The 22,463-nt window shown below is 51.0% G+C and overlaps 1 protein-coding gene and 2 long non-coding RNA genes across 3 annotated transcripts in view; 2 read left to right on the top strand and 1 right to left on the bottom strand.

Moving 5' to 3' along the window:
• The first annotated feature begins 267 nt into the window (after positions 1-267).
• Positions 268-13,731, top strand: LOC121100457. Its single transcript, XR_005832246.1, has 3 exons — positions 268-387; positions 1,037-1,150; positions 13,657-13,731. It is a non-coding gene; the product is annotated as an uncharacterized LOC121100457 (long non-coding RNA).
• A 1,548-nt stretch (positions 13,732-15,279) lies between these two features.
• On the bottom strand, positions 15,280-16,573 carry LOC121100456. The gene is made up of 2 exons (XR_005832245.1): positions 16,014-16,573; positions 15,280-15,529 (listed from the first exon to the last, which is right to left on the bottom strand). It is a non-coding gene; the product is annotated as an uncharacterized LOC121100456 (long non-coding RNA).
• Positions 16,574-16,702: 129 nt separating this feature from the next.
• Positions 16,703-22,463, top strand: part of BACE2 (beta-secretase 2) — a gene marked incomplete at its 5' end in the record, with an annotated part of 79,428 nt that continues 73,667 nt past the window's right edge. Inside the window, one exon of the mRNA XM_040621658.1 lies at positions 16,703-16,987. Within this exon, the coding sequence (XP_040477592.1) occupies positions 16,703-16,987 (285 nt within the window). The remainder of the gene's footprint in view (positions 16,988-22,463) is intronic.

Genomic DNA, 22,463 nt, shown 5'->3' with positions numbered 1-22,463 from the left:
CTGCAGGTTATAAGGACATTTAACTTTACCTCCATTTCCTTCGGCCTTTGTTTCCCACACCAGGGGCAGGAACCACAGGAGCCAAGAGGACTTTTAAGGACCACCCAGAGTGTAGGACACGCTGGGGCTCTAGGAAGGAAGAGGAGCCCTGGGGGGGCACTTTTGCCACCCCTGTAATTCCTTCCTTCCTTCGTTAGTTAAATAAACACGTGCTGGGCGCCTCAGCCTGCCAGCCTGGGTTCTGGGCGTTGGCATGCGTCAATACACAAGATGGGCAAAGACGGCAGTCCGTGGGGACTTCACGTGCTGGGGGGGTGCCCGAGAGAGACAGTGCGCTGTGAACCACGAACGGGATGAGGGGTTCCTGGGTCTGGTTTATTATAACATGTAAGTGCTGTGGAGGGACAGAAAGAGGGAAGGAAAGGAGGGAGGGACCAGGGATAAGGGGACAGGGAGGGGAGAGTAAGGAGGGAGGAACAGGGGAGGGGTGGGAAAAGGAGGGGGAGGGGGTAAGGGAGGAAGTGGGGGAGAAGGGAACCGGGAGGGGCAGGAGATGGAGATGGAGGATGGAAGAGGAGGAGAGGGGGTTGGGGAGGAGGAGAGCGAGGCTGGTGGGAGTGGAAACGGAGAAGGGTCGCCTCAAGCCCAGCCGAGCTGGGCTTGAGGGGGGGAGGGGGCGGAGTGCAGGAGCGGTTCTTAGGAGAGCACTGTGGAGCAAATCCTCCAGAGGGAGTGGGCAGCGAAGAGGCCCCGAGAGAGGACTTCCCTGAGCCCCAGAACAGTTCAAGGCTGAGTCTGAGAGGAGAGGAGGGCCTCCCCGTCCCTGGAAGATGTGGGTCCCACAGAAACCATTGCAGGGGTTCCAACAGGGGGGCCACAAGGGACCGCATGTTTTAACAGGATGGCTGTGGTGGCTGGGCAGGGGACAGACCCCAAGGACAGGGGGACTGGCCAGGAGACTGGCGGGGAGCCCAGGGCAGGTGGGTGGCCGTGGAGGATTGGGAAGTGAACGGCCTGTTTCTGATACATTCCGAAGGTAGAGCCGGCCTGATTCCTGACATCGGGATGGGAGGTGCGCGGGAAAGAAGAATCCAGGATACCGTGCGCATCTGTGGTCTCACCAGCCTGCGTGAGTGCGATGTTAGCCGAGGTGAGGAAGACAGCAGGTGCAGGATTCGGGAAGAAAGTAAGGCAGAAGCCCCAGTTTGACCTTGATGAACCTTTGATGTCCTGGTGGAGACAGAGGCCAGGGCTCTGGTGTTGGGGGCTGAGGAGGGAGAGGGCTGAGCTGCTCACCGTTCTGGGTGAACCCCCCCAGGGAGCGGCCAAGGAACCCGTACTGCGAGCCGAGCAGGCATTTCCAGCACCCAGGGCTCCAGGGGGAAGAACCAGAGCCTGAGAAGAGGCTGGAGAGGACAGGGGGAAACAGAAGGACAGGCTGGCAGAGAAGTCAGGAGAAAAAAGAACGAAGACAGAATAGTCAGCCTGGATCAGACGCTGCTGAGGGCTCGGGGCAGACGAGAGCACCCCGACTGCATTCTGGGGCTCGAGCCAAAGATGATTTTCATAACTTTGACAGTCCTTCCCTGGGTTGAGCAAGCCCATCCCCAGGGTTCACACTTGGTTTCCGTCAAGGGACTCCGTCAAGTCACTGTCTGAGGGGGTGACAACAGGTACTCAAGGATGGCAGCTTATTTACTTAACTTCCAGCGACAAGGACAAAATGCCCCAGCCCAAGGCTATCACCAAAAGCTGGAAAAACAGAAACCCTGCAGCCAGCACATTCCGGGGAGGGAGGCAAGTTCACCACCCAATGGCCACATTCCTAAGTAGAAAGCCACCAGTCTTCTAGAACCGGCGAGCAAGACTGCTTGCGTTTCACACGTGGAGTGCTGCTGTCATACAGACACCCTTATAAAGGACAGATACGTCAGAGGTTTTCCTTCTTCCTTTCTTTTTTTTTTGTAAAGATTTTATTTATTTATTTGATAGAGAGAGACACAGCAAGAGATGGAACACAAGCAGGGGGAGTGGGAGAGGAAGAAGCAGGCTCCCATCGGAGGAGCCCTGGGACCAGGCCCTGAGCCGAAGGCAGACACTCAAGGACTGAGCCACCCAGGTGCCCCCAGAGGTTTTCTTTCAAAGCCAAATAAATCTTCCCTGAAATGGAAACACTCTAAAAATACTGATGAAGGGAAAACCCTCAAATTCTTCCTGAAGTTACTGGGGGATCAGGGACTGGGGTCCAGTGTCCCCTCCACCAGTATGGGGCAAGCTCCTAACTCTCCGGGCTCAGTGGCCTGGCTTATAAATTGGGGTGATAATGCTCCCTGCCGCCGTTGCTTAAGGAGTAGATGAGAGAAGGTGTGTGAGAGCCGGGCGGGTGACAGCTGATAAGTGGTAACTGTTACCGTGGAGATTGGCCAGCTTTAACACATGTCCCAAGAAGATAAACTTTTTTTTTTTTTTTTTTTTTTAGAAAATACGCTTCTACTAGAGGCTCACCCCCAACCCCCCAGGAAGCCCCCAAGTCCAGTGCTAACAGTAGTGGGTCCCAAGTGTCCCAAGTGACCCTTAAAGGAGGGATGTCCAGGTGAGAGGCTTTGGTGCCCAGGCCTCGGAGACAGGCCACTCGGGACCTTTTCTCCACAGCGTGCAAGGGAGTTGGGCCCTTTGCAGGAGTTTGGATGGCTGACGGGGGCTGCCAAGGACAACTCTGGCTTCTCGTTCAAAGCCTATGACTGTGGCTTAAAATGGAATAGTTGGGGGCACTGGGGTGGTTCAGTGGGTTAAAGGTCTGCCTTCGGCTCAGATCATGATCTCAGGGTCCAGCCCTGTGTCAGGCTCCCTGCTGGGTGGGGAACCTGCAGCTTCCTCTCCCTCTGCCCCTCCCCCCTGCTCCTGCTCTCTCTCTCTCTCTCTAATAAATAAATAAAATCATAAAAAAAAATAGTTGCCACCCCGCTGTGTAAGCAGGTCTGTACATCCTGCTTTTCCACGAAGCAGAACTTTCCTGGGACTTTCTTATTGGCTCCGGACTGGCCCCCACCCACCTGAGGGGAAAGAGCCCCAACCTCCCAGAAAAAAGCAAACAAACTCCACCTTCCAAAGCCGACCCAACCCAGCCTGGCCAGCCAGACTCCTCTCCTGTGGCTTAGTCAGCACCAGGCACACCCACCCGCCTCTCCCTGGGCTTCTGGAAAGTGTTCCATGCCCAGGCCTCAGCAGGAGCACTGGCGTGTCAGTGGGGCAGGGCTGTCAACATTCCAATGTACCCAGAATGGTACATTGAAAGGGCTCTGGTAATTTTTTTTTTTAAGTAAGCTGTGCACCCAATGTGGGGCCTGAACTCATGACCTGGAGACCAAGAGTCTTGTGTCCCACGGACTGAGCCCGCCGGGCACCCCGAACCCCTGGTAACCTTTTATAATGGCGTCACTGAAATCCTAGGTTTTTAAATTTAAAAAAAAATTAAAATATGGTTTAGCCTATATTTTCCTATCACTATCAATACCAATAGTTGTTAATAATTACAATAATAGCTGAAGCACTTAAAATATGGCGCCTCTGCGTGAGGCGACTGGCATCTATTGTGTCTTCATTTCATGGTGTCCAACGAAGGAGGCTTCATCTCCCACCTCACAGACGGGGACGCCAAGGCAGCGTGAGCAGGCACAGCAGATGGTCAGAATTCAGCCCTTGTGGGGGTGTGTGTGGTGTGTGGCGTCTGTGTGTTGTATGTGTGTGTGTGTGTGTGTGAGTGTGTGTGTGTGTGTGTGTGTGTGAGAGAGAGAGAGAGAGAGAGAGAGAGACCAGGGTGTCTCCCTCCCTCTTCAGATAACCCGCCCCGCGGCCCCTCGCCACCAGCCCCACCCCACCCTGACCAGACTCTGGGCTCTTCCTCTTCCTTCCTCCTTATCGCCCCCCCTTCCCAACTAGAAGAGTGGGTGAAATCTGGAGTTCAGTTCTCCACCAGCCTCTTCTGTTTCAAGAATTGGTTCTTTTTTTTTAATTTTAATTCTTTTAATTTAAATCCAATTAATTAACATAAAGTTTCAGAGGTAGAGGTCAGGGATTCATCAGCCTTATATAACAGCCAGTGCTCATCACATCCAGTGTCCTCCTTAATGCCTATCCCCCAGTTACCCCATCCCCCCACCTCCCCTCCAGCAGCCCTCAGTTTGTTTGCTAGAGTTAAGAGTCTCTTATGGTTTGTCTCCTTCTCTGAGTTCGTCTTGTTTTGTTTTTTCCTCTCTTCCCTTAGACCCTCTGTTTTGTTTCTTAAATTCCACATGAGTGAGATCATATGATAATTGTCTTTCTCTGACTGATTTCACTTAACATAATACCCTCTAGTTCCATCCAAGTTGTTGCAAATGGCAAGATTTCAACTTTTTTTTTTTTTTGAAGATTTTATGTATTTATTTGAGAGAGTGAGAGATCACAGAGGAAGAGGGAGAGGGAGAAGCAGACTCACCGCTGAGCAGGGAGCCTGATGCTGGGCTCAATCCCAGGACCCCAGGATCATGACCTGAGCTGAAGGCAGGTGCTTAACTGACTGAGCCACCCAGGCGCCTGGAGAATTCATTCTTTTTGATGGCTGAGTGATATTCCATTGTCTCTATATCCCCCATCTTCTTTATCCACTCATCTGTTGATGGACGTCTGGGCTCTGTCATAGTTCAGCTGTTGCAGACGCTGCTGTTGTACACATGAGCGTACGGGGCCCCTTCGGATCACTGCATTTGTATCTTCAGGGTAAATACCTAGTATTTACAATTGCTGGGTCATAAAGTAGCTCTATTTTCAACTTTTTGAGGAACCTCCATACTGTTTTCCAGAGTGGCTGCACCAGTTTGCATTCCCACCAGCAATGTAGGAGGGCTCCCCTTTTTCTGCATCCTCGCCAACATCTGTTGTTTCCTGACTTGTTAATTTTAGCTGTTCTAACTGGTGTGAGGTGGTATCTCATTGTGGTTTTGATCTGTATTTCCCTGATGCCGAGTGAGGTCGAGCATTTTTTCATGTGTCTGCTGGCCATTTGGATGTCTTCTTTGGAGAAATGTCTGTTCATGTCTTTTGCCCATTTCTTGATTGGATTATTTGTTCTTTGGGTGTTGAGTTTAATAAGTTATTTATAGATTTTGTCTACATTTGCATTTGCAAATATCTTCTCCCATTCTGTCAGTGGTCTTTTTTTTGGTTTTGTTGACTGTTTCCTTTGCTATGAAAAAGGTTTTTATCTTGATGAAGTCCCAATGGTTCATTTTTGTCAAGAGTTCATTCTTAACAATCATATCATTTACGTCTTTCAGTCATATTATCAACCGCTATTGAGATCAGCTGCTCGCTTTCTTGCTATTCTAGGTCACTGTTGCTTACACACCACACCTTTGCTGTCTGGAATCCCTCCTCCTGGTTCATTTCTTCTTCATTTGGTTGGTGTGTGTCTTGAGGAAGAGCTTTGCCAGGCAGGGCCCACTTCCCTCCCACCGGAAAGACAGAGTCTGGGACCAATCCTTTTCACCTTGGACCTGCTGTGCTCCTGTCTTCTGCCATTCAGGATCCTAGAGATGAGCCTATGTCACCGGGCACATGGTGCAAACAATTTTTATCTTTGGAATTCCTAAGTGCCTTTCGAAATAATCCCACCCGGCCTTTGGTGATATCTTCAGTTCAATGAACACTTGTTTCTCTGACCACCTCTCCCTTCCTTGTTCTCCCTTCCTGGACTCCTGTGATGTGAAAGACAAGATCTCATGGATTTCCCTGGGTTGTACATACTGCCTTTCATGGTCCTCCCTCCTTGGCCCTTTTGCTTTGGGGTGGCAATAATTCCTTGAGTTATGTTGAGCTGCTAATCCAAGGCGCCAGGCTTTAGCTCTATCCTTTCTGCCATTTGCTGTCTCTCCTCCGTTTTTCTTTTATTCTCAAAAATTATGGTTTTTTCCTCCAAGAATTCTTCTTTGAGCTCCAATTGCTCATTTCTTTTAAACAGCAAAATCTCTTATTTCCTTCATATAATAGCTTCTGAAATTTCCCTGAGGGGGGAAAAATAGCTCAAAATTAGTTCAGAAATATTGGCTCAATGGCCCTTTTCAGTCACTGCCTCTCTTCATGTGTCTGGGAGCTTCTCATTCTCTGTGCATACTTACAAGCAAAAGCTAAGCCTGATGAATTCTGGTGGCTGGCATGGGCTCTCTCTGCAACTAGTTGAGTGGGAGTCTTCAGGGGAGAGTAGAGAATGAAATTGGAGGTGGGGGTGAGCTGACATGCTTCCTCTTGGAAATGGTGCAGAGGCAGGATGGGGACAGGTGGGCAAGAGCTAAGAAACTAGCTTGCAGGGGTGGCTGCCATTTTGAGCCAAGTGGGTGGCTGTGAGCCCTTGAGTCTGCAGGCAAAGGCTGACGGTCACTCCGTGTGCGGCACTCTGACAGAATTTCTCATATTTCTCACAAATACTCCCATAACTGCTCCAGGTTTGCCCACCCACCCTTCTAGCCTCTGTGCTGATGGGACATCTCTAAGAGGTCAGAGGGAAAGCCAGAGAAGCTCATGGCAGTGGCCAGGCATGCTTGGGCATTTCAGGGCTGCCTGAACCTCCCTCCCCCTCCTTTTTATTATGGTATCCTAAAGTGAACTGCAGCCCTACCCTCTCACCTCTGGGTCCTTGCTTTTCTCTAAGGGCCCTGCCAGACCAGAAGTCCCACACACCCAGCAGGCAGCCCACAGGGACAAGAAGGTCAAACATTAGGTTTGGCTGCTTTACATACAGGGAGGGCCCTGCCTCATTATGGTCTCGGGAGCTCCTTTGCCTTCCCCTCCTCCAATACCACCCAGATGACCCACTGTGGGCTGCTGCACCCTGAGCTTGTTGGTTGGGGGTGGGGTTTTGTACCCCTGGCTTGAGGGGCTGGTGGTTTCCTGGCCCACGTCGCATCTCTCTTGAGCAATGATGAGGCAGATCTGAGAGACACTGGACCAGCCAGGGGCTCTGAAACCCTGCTGAGCCCAAGACCCACAGGGGCAGGGGTGACAGTGCAGAGACTGGCAACTTCTCTGCACTTTCTTCTTTATTTGTCTCCTCCCCTGCGTCCGTTCTGCACTCTTTGTGCCTCCAACAAACTCATAAATCCACGCAAAGGACAGTCCCATTCTCCAAATGGCCCCTGTCCAAACAGATTCTTGAATTCGTCTTCCTCCAGACTTTTACCAGGAAAGGGATGCAATCGAGGCTTTCAGAAGGTGACCAAAATAAATACAGCACGTTAAAGAAGACGTGTGTGCAGCCGAAGGAGTCCTGTGGCCACCGAGCCACTTCTTGTTTCACCACTCAGGGACTTCACCTGCCTTGGCGTTAATATCAATTAATTCTGACGATGTAAAATTCAAAGGCCACAGGACCGCTGTGAAGAGAACCCCCCCACACCTGTGGGATCCTAGCCAGATGACTCCCGGGCTCCAGAATGAGGACGGGAAGCAGTTCCCAGAGCAATGGGAATGACAGAGAGCTCGGTTATAGAGAGGGAAGGAGGCCATTCAGACAACGCCCTAGAACTGAGAAAGGATGACAGTGCAGGTAGGCACCCCCAAAATCCCAGAAACACACAGCTGAGGGGCCAAGTCTTAAAATCCAAGACATTTTTAGGGCAGCAACGTTAACCCAATGACTCGGTAATGAGCTTGCCCACGTAGGTTTCTCTTTGTCACTGACCGTCATGATGGTAAAATTCGCACCTCAGGGGCCCCTGGGTGGCTCAGTCGGTTTCAGCTCAGTTCATAATCTCAGGGTCGTGAAATCGAGCGCCTCGTCAGGCTCCACACTCAGTAGGGAGTCTGCTTGAGATTCTCTCTCTCCCTCTCCCTCTGCCCCTCCCCTATCTAAAATAATTAATTAATTTAAAAAATGCACACCTCAGCAGAAAAAACCACTATTTTGTGAACCATTAAGAAATGGATACGTTACCATTGACCCGTGACCAGATACTTTCTTGTCACTCGGGATTTCTGTTTTAGATCTATGAAAGAGGATTGTAGCCCTGTGTCGACATTCCTGTGTGAACATAAAATAAAGGTGAAAAGGGGCGCCTGGGTGGCACAGCAGTTAAGCGTCTGCCTTCGGCTCAGGACGTGATCCCGGCGTTATGGGATCGAGCCCCACATCAGGCTCTTCCGCTATGAGCCTGCTTCTTCCTCTCCCACTCCCCCCTGCTTGTGTTCCCTCTCTCGCTGGCTGTCTCTATCTCTGTCAAATAAATAAATAAAATCTTTAAAAAAAAATAAATAAAGGTGAAAAGACTGGTAAGTTTTTCTTAAAATTTTTCATATTCTGGCCCATTTTTCAAACCATTCTGGACTCGTACTGGTCAATATCCATGTTTTTCCGTATAATACCATCCTCTGTGCCAGTAAGGTGTGAGGGGGTGGCTTCCTGAAAGTGGTGCGTCAGTTTCCTCTTGCTGCTGTAACAAATTGCCACAGACACAGGGGCTGTGAACATGAGTGTTATTATCTGACACTTGTATGATACGAGGTCAGAGGTCTCACCTGAGCCTCCCTGGGCTAAGGGCAAGGCGCGGGTGGCGTTGCTTTCTTTTCTGGTGGCTGTAGGGGCCAGTGGCTTTCCTCGCCCTTGCAAGTGTCTCAGGCCATCTATGTTCCGTGGCTTGTGGCCCCTTCCTCCCTCTTCAAAGCCAGCAAAACAGTAACCACAGCTGGGAACGGTTCTCTGCCTTTAAAGATGCTCCAGATGAGGGGTGCCTGGGTGGCTCAGTCGTTAAGCGTCTGCCTTCGGCTCAGGGCGTGATCTCGGAGTCCTGGGATCGAGCCCCACATCGGGCTCCTCCGCTGGGAGCCTGCTTCTTCCTCTCCCACTCCCCCTGCTTGTGTTCCCTCTCTCGCTGGCTGTCTCTCTCTCTCTGTCAAATAAATAAATAAAATCTTAAAAATAAATGAATAAATAAAGATGCACAAGATGAGATTGGGCCCTGCCGGATAATTCAGGATGCTTTGCTCATCCCAAGGGTCTTAACTTAGTCACATCTGCAAAGTCCCCTCTGGCACATAAGGACTCGGATGTGGGCACCCTTAGGAGACCATTATCCCACCTCATCCAGGTGGTTCCCTACTGTGGCCTGCAGGAGACTCCCAGCTCCAGACACCTTCTTAAAAGCATTCATGCTGGGCTTTCTTGACATTGGCTGCAAGTATCAACAGAAAGGTTTAGACAACCCCCAAGCTCACACGCCTTTCACAACGGATCCTTCAATTGTTTGGTAACTGGAATGTTGAGGGGGGTGGTTTTCAATCCCGGCACCAGGATTACCAACCAAACGCACGCCTTCCCAGGTAACGATGTCTGTGTCCTGGCTTTGGAGCGGTTAAAATGTGACTAGAATCAGGGGGTTATGGGATATCACTTAACTCTGGCAAGGAGCCCCTAAAGCAAGCGGATAAGCCCTATTGCTACACAACGTCAGGGGACCCCATCCATGCTGAATCTCTGAGAACACGCCGCGGAGGTGGGCGCCAGACACACATGGAAGGAAATCTAGGTCCGAGAGCGAAGGAGAGGTACTGGGCACGGTCCCTGGGTCTGAGGCAGAATCCGAAGTTGATTCCAGGTCTCGGGGCTCGGAACGACGCACTTGCCACTGGCAGCTCTCTCCACGCTGGCCGAAGGAGCAGGGCTGCTGGTGAACAAACACTTGGGAAGCTCCTCGATTTGGTAGCTCACTTCTCCAGGCAGAGCCTTGCTGGGTGGCCCCGGCTGATGGAGCGTTACCCTGATGGGCCTCATCGATCCAGCCGCTGCGCTCCGGAGAGTGGACAGGGCTTCTCGCAGGGGGAGACCTATTTCGAATGCACGAGGGATAGTTGGTATTTAAAGGGAAGTCGGAGGTGAGCCTTATTTTCCTCTGTCCTCAAATGTGCCCGATTAGTCATTTTAGAAGGCAGCCTGCTTCAGGTACAAGAACACGAGCTTTGGCGGCTGACTCCCCGGGTGCAGATCTGGTTTGCCTCTACTTGCTGGGGTCCGGGGCAGATCTTCAGCGCCCTGTGCCTGGCGTTCTCCCCTGAGACACGGGCACGGGACGCCTGCCCGGGATGCAAAGCCAACAGCAACCGGGACGTGGTGGGAGCTCAGGGCTGCTGTCCTCCGCTGTCCCTTCTAAGTGGGGACATCTGCATCCCTGCTTCTCACTGTCCAAGAGTCAGAATGGAGCAGGTTTGTGACAGCGCTGTGAAAGCTCAGCAGCACTGGGCCAGCCCCGAGCAAACGGAAGGAACGCCCGTGTCTGTATAACACTCGTGAGCCCCACTCTCTCAACACTCGCTCCGAACTTCTCTCTCTCTGGGCCCCTTGTCACTCCTCATGGATTCTCGCAGCAGCCTCCCGATTGGTCCCCCTGTCTCCGGGGTCGCCACCACCCATCTCTCCTCCACCTGAGCTGGAGTGGTGTTTCCAAAACGAAATGTATATGTGGTATGTCTCCTGCTAACTGGTCATCTCTGGCGGAAGGGGCCATTCGCCCCACGTGGCTCCGGCTCTAATGTGGTCAGTGGCACAGAGGAGGGCTCAGCTTGTCTGTTAAACGAGCCACGGGGAAGCTGTCTATGGGATCACCTGGTAGCTTCGCCTTCCGTATGCTCCCCGGGGAAGGTGTTCTGGGGGTCCTCTCTGGCTAGACCATCCTGTGAGCCTTCAGAAAGGCCATATCGGAGGGCTGGTAAGGAGCACAGGCCTGAAGTCTCCAGCATCTGAATCCCAGTCCCACCACTCATCAGTCAGATATCAATTCTGTGCCTCAGTTTCTCTTCTGTGAAATGGGAATAATAATGGTGCCTGCTCACAGAGTTATTAGTAGGATTATATATTTCACTGAGAATACTGACTGACATGTTCTCTATTAACCCATATTATTTTGAAATAAATCTTATTTCATTCATAAATATTGCAGCCTGTCTGCCCTAGATAATACCTCTTCCACACACACACTCACACACACACACACTCACACACACACACACTCAATACCATTATTACATCTAAAATTATTAATAATAATTCTATAACATCATCCAGTCAGTTCAAATTTCTCCAATTGTCTTAGAAGTAACTTTTTTCCTTTTTCCTCAATCAAGATTCAGATAAGACCCTATATTACAACTGATTGATAAGAGTCTTGGGACCCTTTTGATCTGTAGCAAGAGTTGGCAAACTTTTTCTGGAACGGGTTAGATGGCAAATAGTTTAGCCCTCAAAGCCAAATCGTCTCTCTTGCCACTAGTTAAACAAATGGCCATGGTTGTGTTTCAATAAAGCTTTATTCACAAAAACAGGCAGCGGGACTGAGTTGGCCCCCAGGATATGACGTGCCAATCTGTGGCTTGAGGCTTAGTCAGATTCAGGTTTGATTTTTCTACTGAGAGCATTTCACCGGTGGCATTGTGGACTTCCCTCGGGAAACACGGAACGTTGGGTGGTCTCCGTTTTGTGTGCAAAGTTATCAGCCATGGATGCTCAACGCCCAGATCTATGAACTCATTAGGGGCTGCTCAGGTGCAGTGTTCCAATCTCATCATTTCTTCTTCATTTTCTAGCCCCCATCCTTGTATAAAGGGAAATTTCCCCTCATCGATTATTTGGTTATACAGAGGTAGAGTTCGTACAGGAAAGTCAAGATAATAAACGCTAGATTCTTCTCCTTTCTCTGCCAGTTTTTAAAAATAATGCGTTGGGCTCCTTAGCAGTCTTCAAAAATAATCAATGTAGTTTTTCAAAGAACATTATGACCGAATAGGTTTTAACATAACGGGAGTGTTTTGAACCATTATAGTTACTACTTTTCATGATGTTTGAATTGTCCTAGTTCTGCCCCAGCTCTGGACAGGGCCTCCAGAGCCTTTGATAACATCCTTGCTTTCTGGTATGATAAGATCTACCAGGGTCACCTTGCTTGGTTTCTTCCCCAAACCTGGAATCAGCCTTCTCTGGGGAGCCACAGTTTGCTTTACAGGGAAGTGATATTTAGAAGCCCTAATGTAGGCTCTATGGGTGCTCATTATATGTAGGCCTTTCCAGTTGACATTGCAAGGCTTATTATTATTTTTTTAAGATTTTATTTATTCATTTGAGAGAGAGAGAGAGACAGAGAAAGGAGGCAAGCAGAGAGAGGAACAGAGGGAGAGGAAGAGAGGGTGGGAGAAAAGCTCCAGCAGACTCCATGCTGAGTGGAGAACCCGATGTGGGGCTTGATCCCACCCCCCGAGATCACAACCGAAGCCAAAACCAAGAGTGAGACACTCAACCAACTGAGACACCCAGGTACTCCAAGGCTTATATTTATAAATATGAAAGATCTCGGGGCACCTGGGTGGCTCGGTCGGTTAAACAACTGCTTTTGGATTGGGTCATGGTTCCAGGGTTCTGGGATGGAGCCCCATGTCAGGCTCCCTGCTCAGCAGGGAGTCTGCTTCTCCCTCTGCCCCTCCCCCACGCTCATGTGCTCTCTCACTCTCTCTCATAAATAAAATCTCTAATAATAATATAAAAAAAGGATCTCAGGAATACCTACTGAAATTTCCAAATCAATTCAGGACCACGCAGCTCCTGAATCTCTTCAGTCCGGCACCGTATCCCCTTTCTCCCACACTCTACTTCCTGGTTCACGTGGGAACTTTTAAAACTAGCAGTTCTGGAGGCTGGCCCCAAACCAACTGAACGGGAAGTGGGGCAGGCAGGATCCCCCAGGTGATTCCCTGAGCAGCCAAGCTTGGCTCAGAGGAACGAGCACCGAGGGCTGCCCAGGGGCTGGGTAGGAATAAAAATGGAGAAAAGTCTACAAGCCCGTCCCTGTGGGAACGGAGTTTTGTAGGGTGAGGAGAGACTGGTGTCGGAGAAAGTTAAGGAGGCCAGGCAGCTCTTTCACCAAGTGTGGCTATAAGGGGAGGGAGATAAGGGCCAGTAATCAGCAGAAGTGGGATGAAGATGGATTTAAAAAAAGAGAAGTGGGGGCTGTAAGCATGATTGTAAGTTTCTGAGAAGGAACCAGGAGGCAGGCAGAAAATGAAGCTACAGGAGAATAAAGAGATGATAAGCTCTCACGGGGCCGCAGGTGGCTCGTGTCCTCCTCTCGCTAAGTGTGGGAGGTGCTCAGACAGTGGAAAGAGCCCTTTGACTGAGTCTGCAAACTCAAGAGCAAGGACCAGGGGCCCCTGGGTGGCTCAGTTGTTAAGCGTCTGCCTTCGGCTCAGGGCCTGATCCCAGGGTCCTGGGATCAAGCCCCGCATCTGGCTCCCTGCTCTACTGGGAGCCTGCTTCTTCCTCTCCCACTCCCCCTGCTTGTGTTCCCTCTCTTGCTGGCTGTCTCTATCTCTGTCAAATAAATAAATAAAATCTTTAAAAAAAAAAAAAAGAGCAAGGACCAGATCTTACTTTGCCTTTGTCTCCCAGACACTGACACAGTGCCTGACACAGAGGATCATTATAGGTCGAAAATGTAGGTGCAGACATAGAAATCAAAGATAGTACAAACCAGCAGTTCTCCAAGTATGGTCTGACCCTTTCACAGGGCCTTCTAGCTCAAAACTATTTTTATGATGATTCAAAAATGTTGTCTTTTTTACTTTTGTTTGGTTCTATGTGCTGGATAGAATTTTCCAGAAGCTTCCTAACAGAATGAATGCAGAAACATATATGAGAACCCAGCTGCCTTCCATTAAGCCAGGTAAAGAGACTTGCAAAAACACAAAATAACCATTCTTCTCGCTTCTTGAAAAGATCAGTTTTCATTAAAATGTTATATTATGTTGTTGTATAAGAGGTTTATTACATTATTTTTAAATGCATTAGTATATATTGTTAAAATTTCTGTTTTAATTCCTAATTTGGTAACTTTTTTTTTTAAAGATTTTATTTTTAATGATCTCTATATCCAACATGGGGCTTGACTCTGAGATTAAGACCTGTGCTGAGATCAAGAGTGGGATGCTCAACCCACTGAGTCACCCAGGTGCCCCATGGGGGTCCCCAATTTTTTAGGCAGTTAAAGGGTCCTGAGACCCACAATTTGAGAATTGCTGGTAAAAGGAGCTCAGAGCTGGCGGTAAGAACAGGTGAACATCAACGAACACCCCGATGACAATCTTCCTGGCCAAGCACCACGTACTTCTGGAAGGAATCCCTGGTTGGCTCCTTGGACAAGTGGGTGAGACCAGTCCTCACCTTATGCTGTCTGGGGCAGTTCTTGGTGAGGATGTCTGCTCTTTACAAGGAGGATGGGCCAGTCTCACTTTTGGCCGTGGTTTTTCTGAGTGGCCCCAGGAAGTGTGTGGCGGGGGCCCTCAGTACATGGAGGGGGAATGGGGCAGTTTGAAGAAGATGCGGGGGTGCTGCAGGGACGTGAGGGGTCCACCTTCTCCCCCTGCTCACCCATGTTGTGGGAAGTGGCTTCTTTCTCAGAGAAGTGCTTCTGGAAGGATATAAAGAGCTCTAATGCAGTGCCCTGAGAGGCCTGCCCCGAGGGGATTCAGTGAGAACACCTGGCAGGTGAAATGATTGTTTCCCAGACCCAGCCAGTGCCATCGTTCTGAGGAGGGGTCAAGAACCCCGAGACCATTCCTAAGACAGAGATGGCCAAGGGGACCATCATCAGATGCTGTCATTTCAGCCCACAATATTTTCTGATGTGACAGCTCTGCCATCCATTAAAACTGCATGAGCTCCTCTGTGACTCTATCTTAATGCATCTGTTTTCCTATAAACCTGAACTCGCCCTTGCAAAATGAAAACCTCATGAATACTCCTACCAGGCGGAGTCAGGAGTTCCACGAAGGACAAACCTTAATTAGACTTGATTTCTAAAATTTTCCCTTGTGGTTTTTAATTATTAGAGCAAATGTCTCTAATGTTGAACTTTACCTCAGGTAGCCCCAATGCCAATGTCCTTAATAAATTCCATGTGCTTTTTACAAGGTTATGTGCTTCTGAGAACTGTCTGCACGTCTTTCTGAACCCCTCACGACTGGACACTAAGGAGTATAAATAATCATTCTTTAAAAATTATACTTCCTCTACAACCTTGAATTTGAAATGTGAATATATGAATATAATATCTCTGGAATTACTATGCAGATTTATGGGGATATCAATTTAGGTTATATCACAGGCCCAACTAGGCCTTTCTTTTTGAGGCTGGGGATTTGTTAAAGTTGGGATGTAGTTTGGGGAAAATGTGAGGCTTATATACACAACTGAAGATCTCTGACATATGGGTCTCTTGTAGAGTTAGATTTAATTCTAAACTTGAGAAGACAGGAATAAAGATCAAATCTTGAACAGAAGTAGCTGGAAATCACAGGGAGGAGTGAAGCTTTGCTCCAACCTTCCCACTGTTTGAAGATGGGTTTGTTTGTTTAAACAGCCAGCATAATTCAGCTGGAGGAGGTAGAAAGATTTTTGTGCTCCTCGTTTCAGTAGAAATCGATGGGCTTTAGCCGGTGCAACTGTCCCCCCTGCGTTTAGTACCTGAAATAAAATAACCCTCGTTGGTTGCACTACCGAGCTACTTTGGTCCTGGTGTCCGCGGCTAAACAAGTATTAATTAGATAATCCGCCAAGGGCTGGAGGAGGGGGAGGAGAGGGACCGAAGGCAGCGGTGCAGACTTGGAGGCCCTGATTCTTGCATCGTGACTGCAACTTGCGCGGTGGACTGAGGGAGTCCTGGGGGAGGTGAAGGAGCAGCTCCCGGCAGCTTCTATCTGCATTACGGACGAGCGTGGGGCGGAGGAGACCAAGCTCAAAGCCAGCAGCGGACACCACCTCCCTGGCGGTAACGGTGGGCGCCTGGGGGAGCCGAGGCCACCCCCCCCCCAAGATTTCTAGGGAGAGGTCTCCAAAGCTCTCACGCTCTCCCTGCCTCCCCCCAGCAGCCAGGGGCCGAAGTGGGGATAGGGGAGAGGGAATGAGCCAGAACTGGGGTGGGGGCGGGGGTTCAGCGCAGGAGAAATACCCAGAGAGGCAGCCAGACTCCGTGGGCTTAAGTGCGGCAGGGATGAACTTAGCGAGGGGCGGCGCTGACTCCTGGTGATGCCCGCGGCTCTCAGACGATCCTCTCCTCTCCTCTCCGACCCTCAAGTCACCCCCCACCGCTGCGGGGCCCCCTCGCGCGCCAGGCCACCGGGCCAGTTCAGGCCCTCGCTGCCCCTTTAAGGGTTCCCGAAACTTTCCCCCTGGTAGCAGATGAGCCTCGTCACATCCGTTGGCCGTAGCAGCGGGGCGCGTTCCGAGGAAATTCGGGACCCGAGTTTCCCGGGGAAGAGGCGCGGCCCGAGACCAGCGAGAGAGTGGGTAGGGTGCGCCGGGTGCGCTCCAGCGGACCCCGCGCTCCGCTGTGACCTTGGCCGCGGGGGAGGGGCCCGGCCCCTGCGGGGCAGCCGCCGCCCGCCAGAGGGGGCAGCGGCGACCAACTTGCTCAAGTTGGCGGCGCGGGCTGGGGCGGCTCCGGCGCCTCCTCCCGCTTCCCCGGTCCTCCTCCCGCGGCGCTCCTCCCAGCCGCCGCCGCCCGCCCGGTGCGCGCCCAGCCCTGCCCGCAGCCCCGCGCCGAGCCTCCGCGCCTCCGCCACCACAGCCACCGCCGCCGGACGGGACGGGCCGGGCCGGGCGCGCCCCAGTAGGCCCCGCACCGAAACGCTGTGAGGCGCACTGGCCGAGGCGCTGCTGCTGCCGCTGCTGGCCCAGTGGCTCCTGCGCGCAGCCCCGGCGCCGGCCCCCGCACCCCTCACGCTGCCCCTTCGCGTAGCCGCGCCCACCCCCGGGCCCGGGACCCCCGCCGCGCCCCGCGCAGCGCCCCACGCTGACGGCCTGGCGCTCGCCCTGGAGCCCGCCGGCGGCGCCGCCAACTTCTTGGCCATGGTGGACAACCTGCAGGGGGACTCTGGCCGTGGCTACTACCTGGAGATGCTGATCGGAACCCCCCCGCAAAAGGTAGGTTGGCGGGCGGTCGCCCGTTCCCCACCACCCCTGCCGTCCCCCAGGCTGCAGCCTCGGGTTTTCCGGGGTTCGGGGGGGGGCGCCCGGCGGTGCCTGCGGGCGGTTTAGCGTCGCCCCCAACAACACGCCGGCAGAGCAGAGTGGGGGTACGCCGAGGGGCCCCGCCGGGCCGGGAGTGGGGCGCGCGCCCTGGGGACGCGGAGCGCCAGGCCCGTCCACTGCCCGGCGCAGCCGAGGTGCGAACGAAGTGTTTAAAACTTTGTTCTCCTCCCCTCAAGCAGCGGGCAGGCGGCGCACTCCAAGGGCAGCCCTCGGGAGCGGGGAGCCGGCACCGTCGGGCCGGGGCTGTGCCTGTGCTCACTGTGGGCTCACTTTCGGTGCCCGTTCTCCCCCCCCCCCCCATGCTGTCTCATTGAGACGGGGGCTGGTGGCCGGCTCCGGAGGCGCAGTGCCTGGAGAGGGATCTGTGCGCCAGCTCCGCCGAGCAGCCTAGTCGGCGGAGGCTAGCTGGCTGCGGGCGGTGGGGGCCGCGTGGCCGCCGTGCCGCTCTCCTCTCCCGGAGTTGGCTCGTCGGCTTCCTCCCGCCCGCCCAGCCGCCCAGCCTCTCAGCACGGAGCCAGCGTCTGCACACGTGTGTGTGGAATGTACTAAATGCAGTGGAGCTCCTGCGGGAAAATACGCGCTGAGCAGGGCTTCCGGGGCCCGAGTGGCCTCCTGATGACCAAATACAAATCAAACCAAACAGCCTTCTTTTTATCTTAATCTGATTTTCATTTATTAGCACTTTTTGTAGCGCGACACTGATGACCCCCGGCTCAGTAATCTTAAGAGAAACAGAATTCCCGGAGTTGATTGGGCCCGCCCCCTCTTTCCAGGTTTACCTAATCTAAGTGTGACTCGAAGTCAGGTTTTTCTTATCAATTGAGTACAGTCCCAAGATACTTTGTTTTTATTTTTAACATTGTCATTTGAGTTTCAATCCAGCTACGATTCCCCCATAAATAGAACATACTCATGACTTTGGTGTAATTCTAATTATTCAAGACTTTCATAAGAGGAAAGACGCGCCATGCTAATTCTTTTAAAAAAAGAAACTCTACTGAGTAACTTCTATACTTGCTTAATTAGCTTTAAAAAAAAAAAAAACCTTCAGAAATGTGTTCTGCTCGAAACTTTAGCTCTCGTTGCCTTTCCGCTAAGCCTTGGCTTTGGTCTTCCCGGGTGGATGGTGGGCAGGGAGGGGGAGGGCGTCAGCTGAGGGAGCTTAACTTGGACAGAGGTGTGGGTGCTGTTAAGAGCCACCACGTGAGGACACGCGCTGCTGGTGAGAACCTTGTACTTTTTGCCTTCCCAGGATTTCCCAAGATTTTGCCGATGAACCTCTTTTGTGGCCTAAGGCTGATCTTTTCGGAACAGGAAATGACTGGCCGTTTGTAAAATATGTGCCTTGTGGGGAAGTGTTCTTGTTAATTTTTTAGTGGAAGGGAAGTCTTTGTACTAAAGTAAAGATTTGGGCAGTTTAAGTGCTGTGATAAAAGGGGTCCTTGATGTCTGTCTCCCTCCAGAGAGGACGGGAAGGGGGGAAAAAAGCCTCCAGAAACGCGGGGGGGGGGGATTTCTCTTGGGCTTTCAAAAAAAAAAAAAGCCTTTCATAAATAATAGCTTTTCTTTATTAATTAATCCAATGACCTTTATTTTATTATTATTTTAAGTAAGCTCTGGGCCCTCCGTGGGGCTTGAACTCACCTCCTGGAGATCGAGAGTCGCATGCCCTACCGGCTCAGCCAGCCAGGCATCCCAGTGACCTTTATTTTAAAATGATGAAGCTTAATTAACAGGATCATATTGAATGCCTAGTGCTTGAATCTTTACCTTGGCCAAGGAAGTAGTTCTTTCAAGGTTATTTCTCAGTTAAAGATGAGTATGTTTCCAGGGAAGGCTGTTTTTAACAATCCAGATTTAATTTTTACATTTGATGGGGAATGAAATATTCTGTTCCTCCTTCTTGGCCTGATTTCGTAATAAGCTGTTTTATAGCAAAATCCGTGTGCACGATCTTTCCAAAGGCCTACTATAGACTCTTAGGGTAGTGACAAGTGCACTGGGATTCATTTCTTCCCTGGCTTCTCCTGAAATGTCTCTGGCCACTAGCAAGGTGTTTGCAGCAGGCCCTGGGGTGACTTCTGAACTTGGAGTAAGGTTTCCTGCTCTATTAATGGCCAAGAGTTATGCATTTATTCTCTGCTGATTCTCCTCAGCCTAAAATAAAACTTGCTTAGGTGGAGAGAAAAATGAAATTGTAAATTCAGGCATTAAATAACCAAGCATTTTTGGAGAAGTGATAGTCCCTGACCGTGTGGAGGGCTCCGCTCCTGGCAAGCACCGTGCCGAGTGCTCCGTGTGTGTGTTCTCCTGGGGGGCTCCTTGCAACCACCTCATGGTTCTGATACCCAGTTAGGGGATGGGAAAACAAGCTTGGAGAGGTTGAATGGCCCAGGAAACAGGACAAGAAAGAGGGAGAGCCAGCAATCCAACCCCGGTGGCTAGACTCTGGAAGCCAAGTTCTGAACCACTGGGCACATGCCTACCTGCTCCCTTTCCTTCCTGCTTCCTTTTCTTTTTCTCCTTTTTCTCTTTTCTTTTTTCTTTTTAAAATTTTATTTATTTGACAGAGAGCACAAGCAGGGGGAGCCGCAGGGAGAGGGAGAAGCAGACTCCCCGCTGAGCAGGGAGCCCGATGCAGGGGGACTCCACCCCAGGCCCCTGAGGTCATGACCTGAGCCGAAGGCAGACGCTAAACCAACTGAGCCACCCAGGCACCCCAGTTTTTCCCTTTTTGAAAAAAAGATTTGGCCTTCACCTACCCCGTCCAGCCAGAGGTCCCTGGACCTTAAAAGCCCAAGGTGTTAGGGACTTAATGGGTGACCAGAAATGGACTCCTGCCCCTTGCTGTCCCCTCACCCTTTCCCTCCCTTCGGGGTGACCTACTGGATAGTTGGATCCAGGTATGCCTGGGGGGGAGGGAGGTCAACAGGAGCCAACAGGGAGGTCCAGCCAGGTCCCACAGGAAAGCCCCCCGTCGCACAAGTGCTCGTTTCCCGAATGCTTTCATCAAGAGCTGGGGGTCCGTCGTTGTGCCTGCCACCGTTGAAGACATCACAGGCATCTGCCCCGAAGCCCGTGCGAGAGCCGGACCACGTTGGCATGGAGATGAGTGCCAGGTGTTTGATATCGTCACGTGACTTCTTCCGAACAGTAGAGAACCAGCCGCCGCTTGAACCATGCAATTTGGTCTTATTAATAATAATAATGGTGTTCTAAAGTGATTATAATTATAGCAATTTCCATTATTTTAAAAAAAGGCTTTCACCCCGACGCAATAAACCCAACTGGAGGTGCTAAGGGTCTGCAGCTCTATACCTTGTAATGGCCTCAAACAGGCCTTAGGGGTTTCTGGTGAAAGATGTTTCTGTCGTCTCCGCTAATAACGGGTGAAACAGACAGCAACACGATTTTCATATTTAAACATTCGAATGTAAGGAGCTAAGAAATTATTTTGGGGACTCACATTTTAATCATGGCGCATTGGCTTACCACTTCTTAGTACACAATTGTTTGGAAGACTTTGGATTGAAGCTATGTGCCAAGTATATGCAATTTAGGAGTTTGTCTTTTTTAGAATAAGCAATCCAGTGTCCCTAAATTACATGAAGCTCACTGCAGGCGAGGCTGGAAGAAGGAAGGCGATGGGCACCGAGAATAAATTTGTTGGAACGCAGTGGGATGGTAAATATTCAGGACAATGGGAAAGAAAGAGATTTCTGGGGTTCGAAGAACAGAAAAGGCAAAGCGAGGTTTCCGCCAGCCCTGACCTCTAGTGGAAGAATTCAAGATCCAGGTCCTCCTCGGAAGGCAGAAAGGCCAGGCCGAGGCATCTGCTCAAAGCAGCTTAGAGGGATGGTCTGAGAGGTCGCTAACAACCGTTAATATTACTAGCTAACCTGTATTTCAGGCTCACTGGATGGTGGGCACCATGCTAAGCATTTTGCACCGATCACCTCATTTATTCCTCCAAACAGCCCTGGGAGGGACATAGAAGTTACTCGACTTAATTATCAGATGGAGAGAGCAAGGCGCGGAGAGGCCCAGTAATCTGTCCGAGGTCCCCCTGGTGAGTGGCAGAGCTGGGGTATCCGTCAGTGGGGTCTGCCCAGTTCTCTCCTGCAGTCTGAGCACTTCCCTGCTGCTCCCCTTGTGCACTTGGACTTAAAAAAAAAAAATGCCCATTATCATTCACCTGTGGAGGACTTGGGTGTGGCCGGAAGCATCTGGGATGCTGGTGGCATTACACAGGTGACCAGCCGCACTGTGCTGCCCTTCCCTTATCGGTTGGTGATCTTTTGAGTTTTTAGGTTCCTGCGGCTGCTGTCACAGATCACCACAAACTAGGTGGCTTAAACAGCAGAAATATGTTCTCTCGCAGGTCTGGAGGTCAGTCATCCAGAGGACGGTGTTGCCAGGACCCTGTTCCCTCCCCCGCCTCTCCCAGCTTCTGGTGGCTGCCCCCAGTCCTCCCTGTTCTTGGCTCTAGGCTGTATCTCTCCAATCTCTGTGTCTGTCTTCAAATGAAATAACCCCCTGTGTGTCTCTGGTCCAAATTTGCTTCTTAAAATGACACCAGTCATTGGATCAGGGTTCACCTGGTCTGTTCTGACCTCCACTTAGCTTCATTACAACTGTAAAGACAGGGTTTAGGATTTCCACGTATCTTTTTAAAAAAATGTATTTATATTGGGGGCGCCTGGGTGGCTCAGTCAGTTACGCATCTGACTCTTGGTTTCTGCTTAGGTCATGATCTCAGGGTCATGTGATGGAGCCCCGTGTCAGGCTCCCTGCTCAGCGGGTAGTCTGCTTGAGATTCCCTCTCTTTCTGCCCCCGCACCCCTTCCCTCTCAAATAAACAAATCTTAAAAAAAAAAAAAAATTAGAGAGAGAGAAGGAGAGAGAATCTCAAACACATTCCACAATGAGCCCGATGTGGGGCTCGATCTCACAACCCTGAGATCATGACCTGAGGAGAAACCAACATTCGGACACTTAACCGACGGAGCCACCCAGGCGCCCTGGATGTCAACCTGTTTTTTTTGTGGGGGACTACAGTTTTCATCCCCAAGTTCATTCTTAGTTTATCTTTCTGTGGATTTTCTTTTCTTTCATTCTATCCCATCTTTTAATTGCCAGTAATTTTAATTTGGAAGTCAAGGATAATTTTCATTAAAGGGAGTAGCAGATGGTGGTTTTGGTGCTGTGTGAATGTGGAGCCTGCAGCCAGCCCGTGCGCTCGGGGACAGGGCGGGAGAAGGAGGAAGGGAGGGTGTCGGATTCTTCTCTGTGTTTCCGCGTCCGTTTCCTTACTAGAGGGTAATCGCTTAACATTGTTTCGACCTTTCTTGTCCCGTTGCACAAATTC

This window comes from Ursus maritimus, unplaced genomic scaffold, assembly GCF_017311325.1.
Source record: "Ursus maritimus isolate PB19 unplaced genomic scaffold, ASM1731132v1 scaffold_4, whole genome shotgun sequence".
Taxonomy (NCBI): domain Eukaryota; kingdom Metazoa; phylum Chordata; class Mammalia; order Carnivora; family Ursidae; genus Ursus; species Ursus maritimus.
Note: the sequence above shows the minus strand (reverse complement) of the source record. Positions and strands in the feature narration are given on the sequence as shown.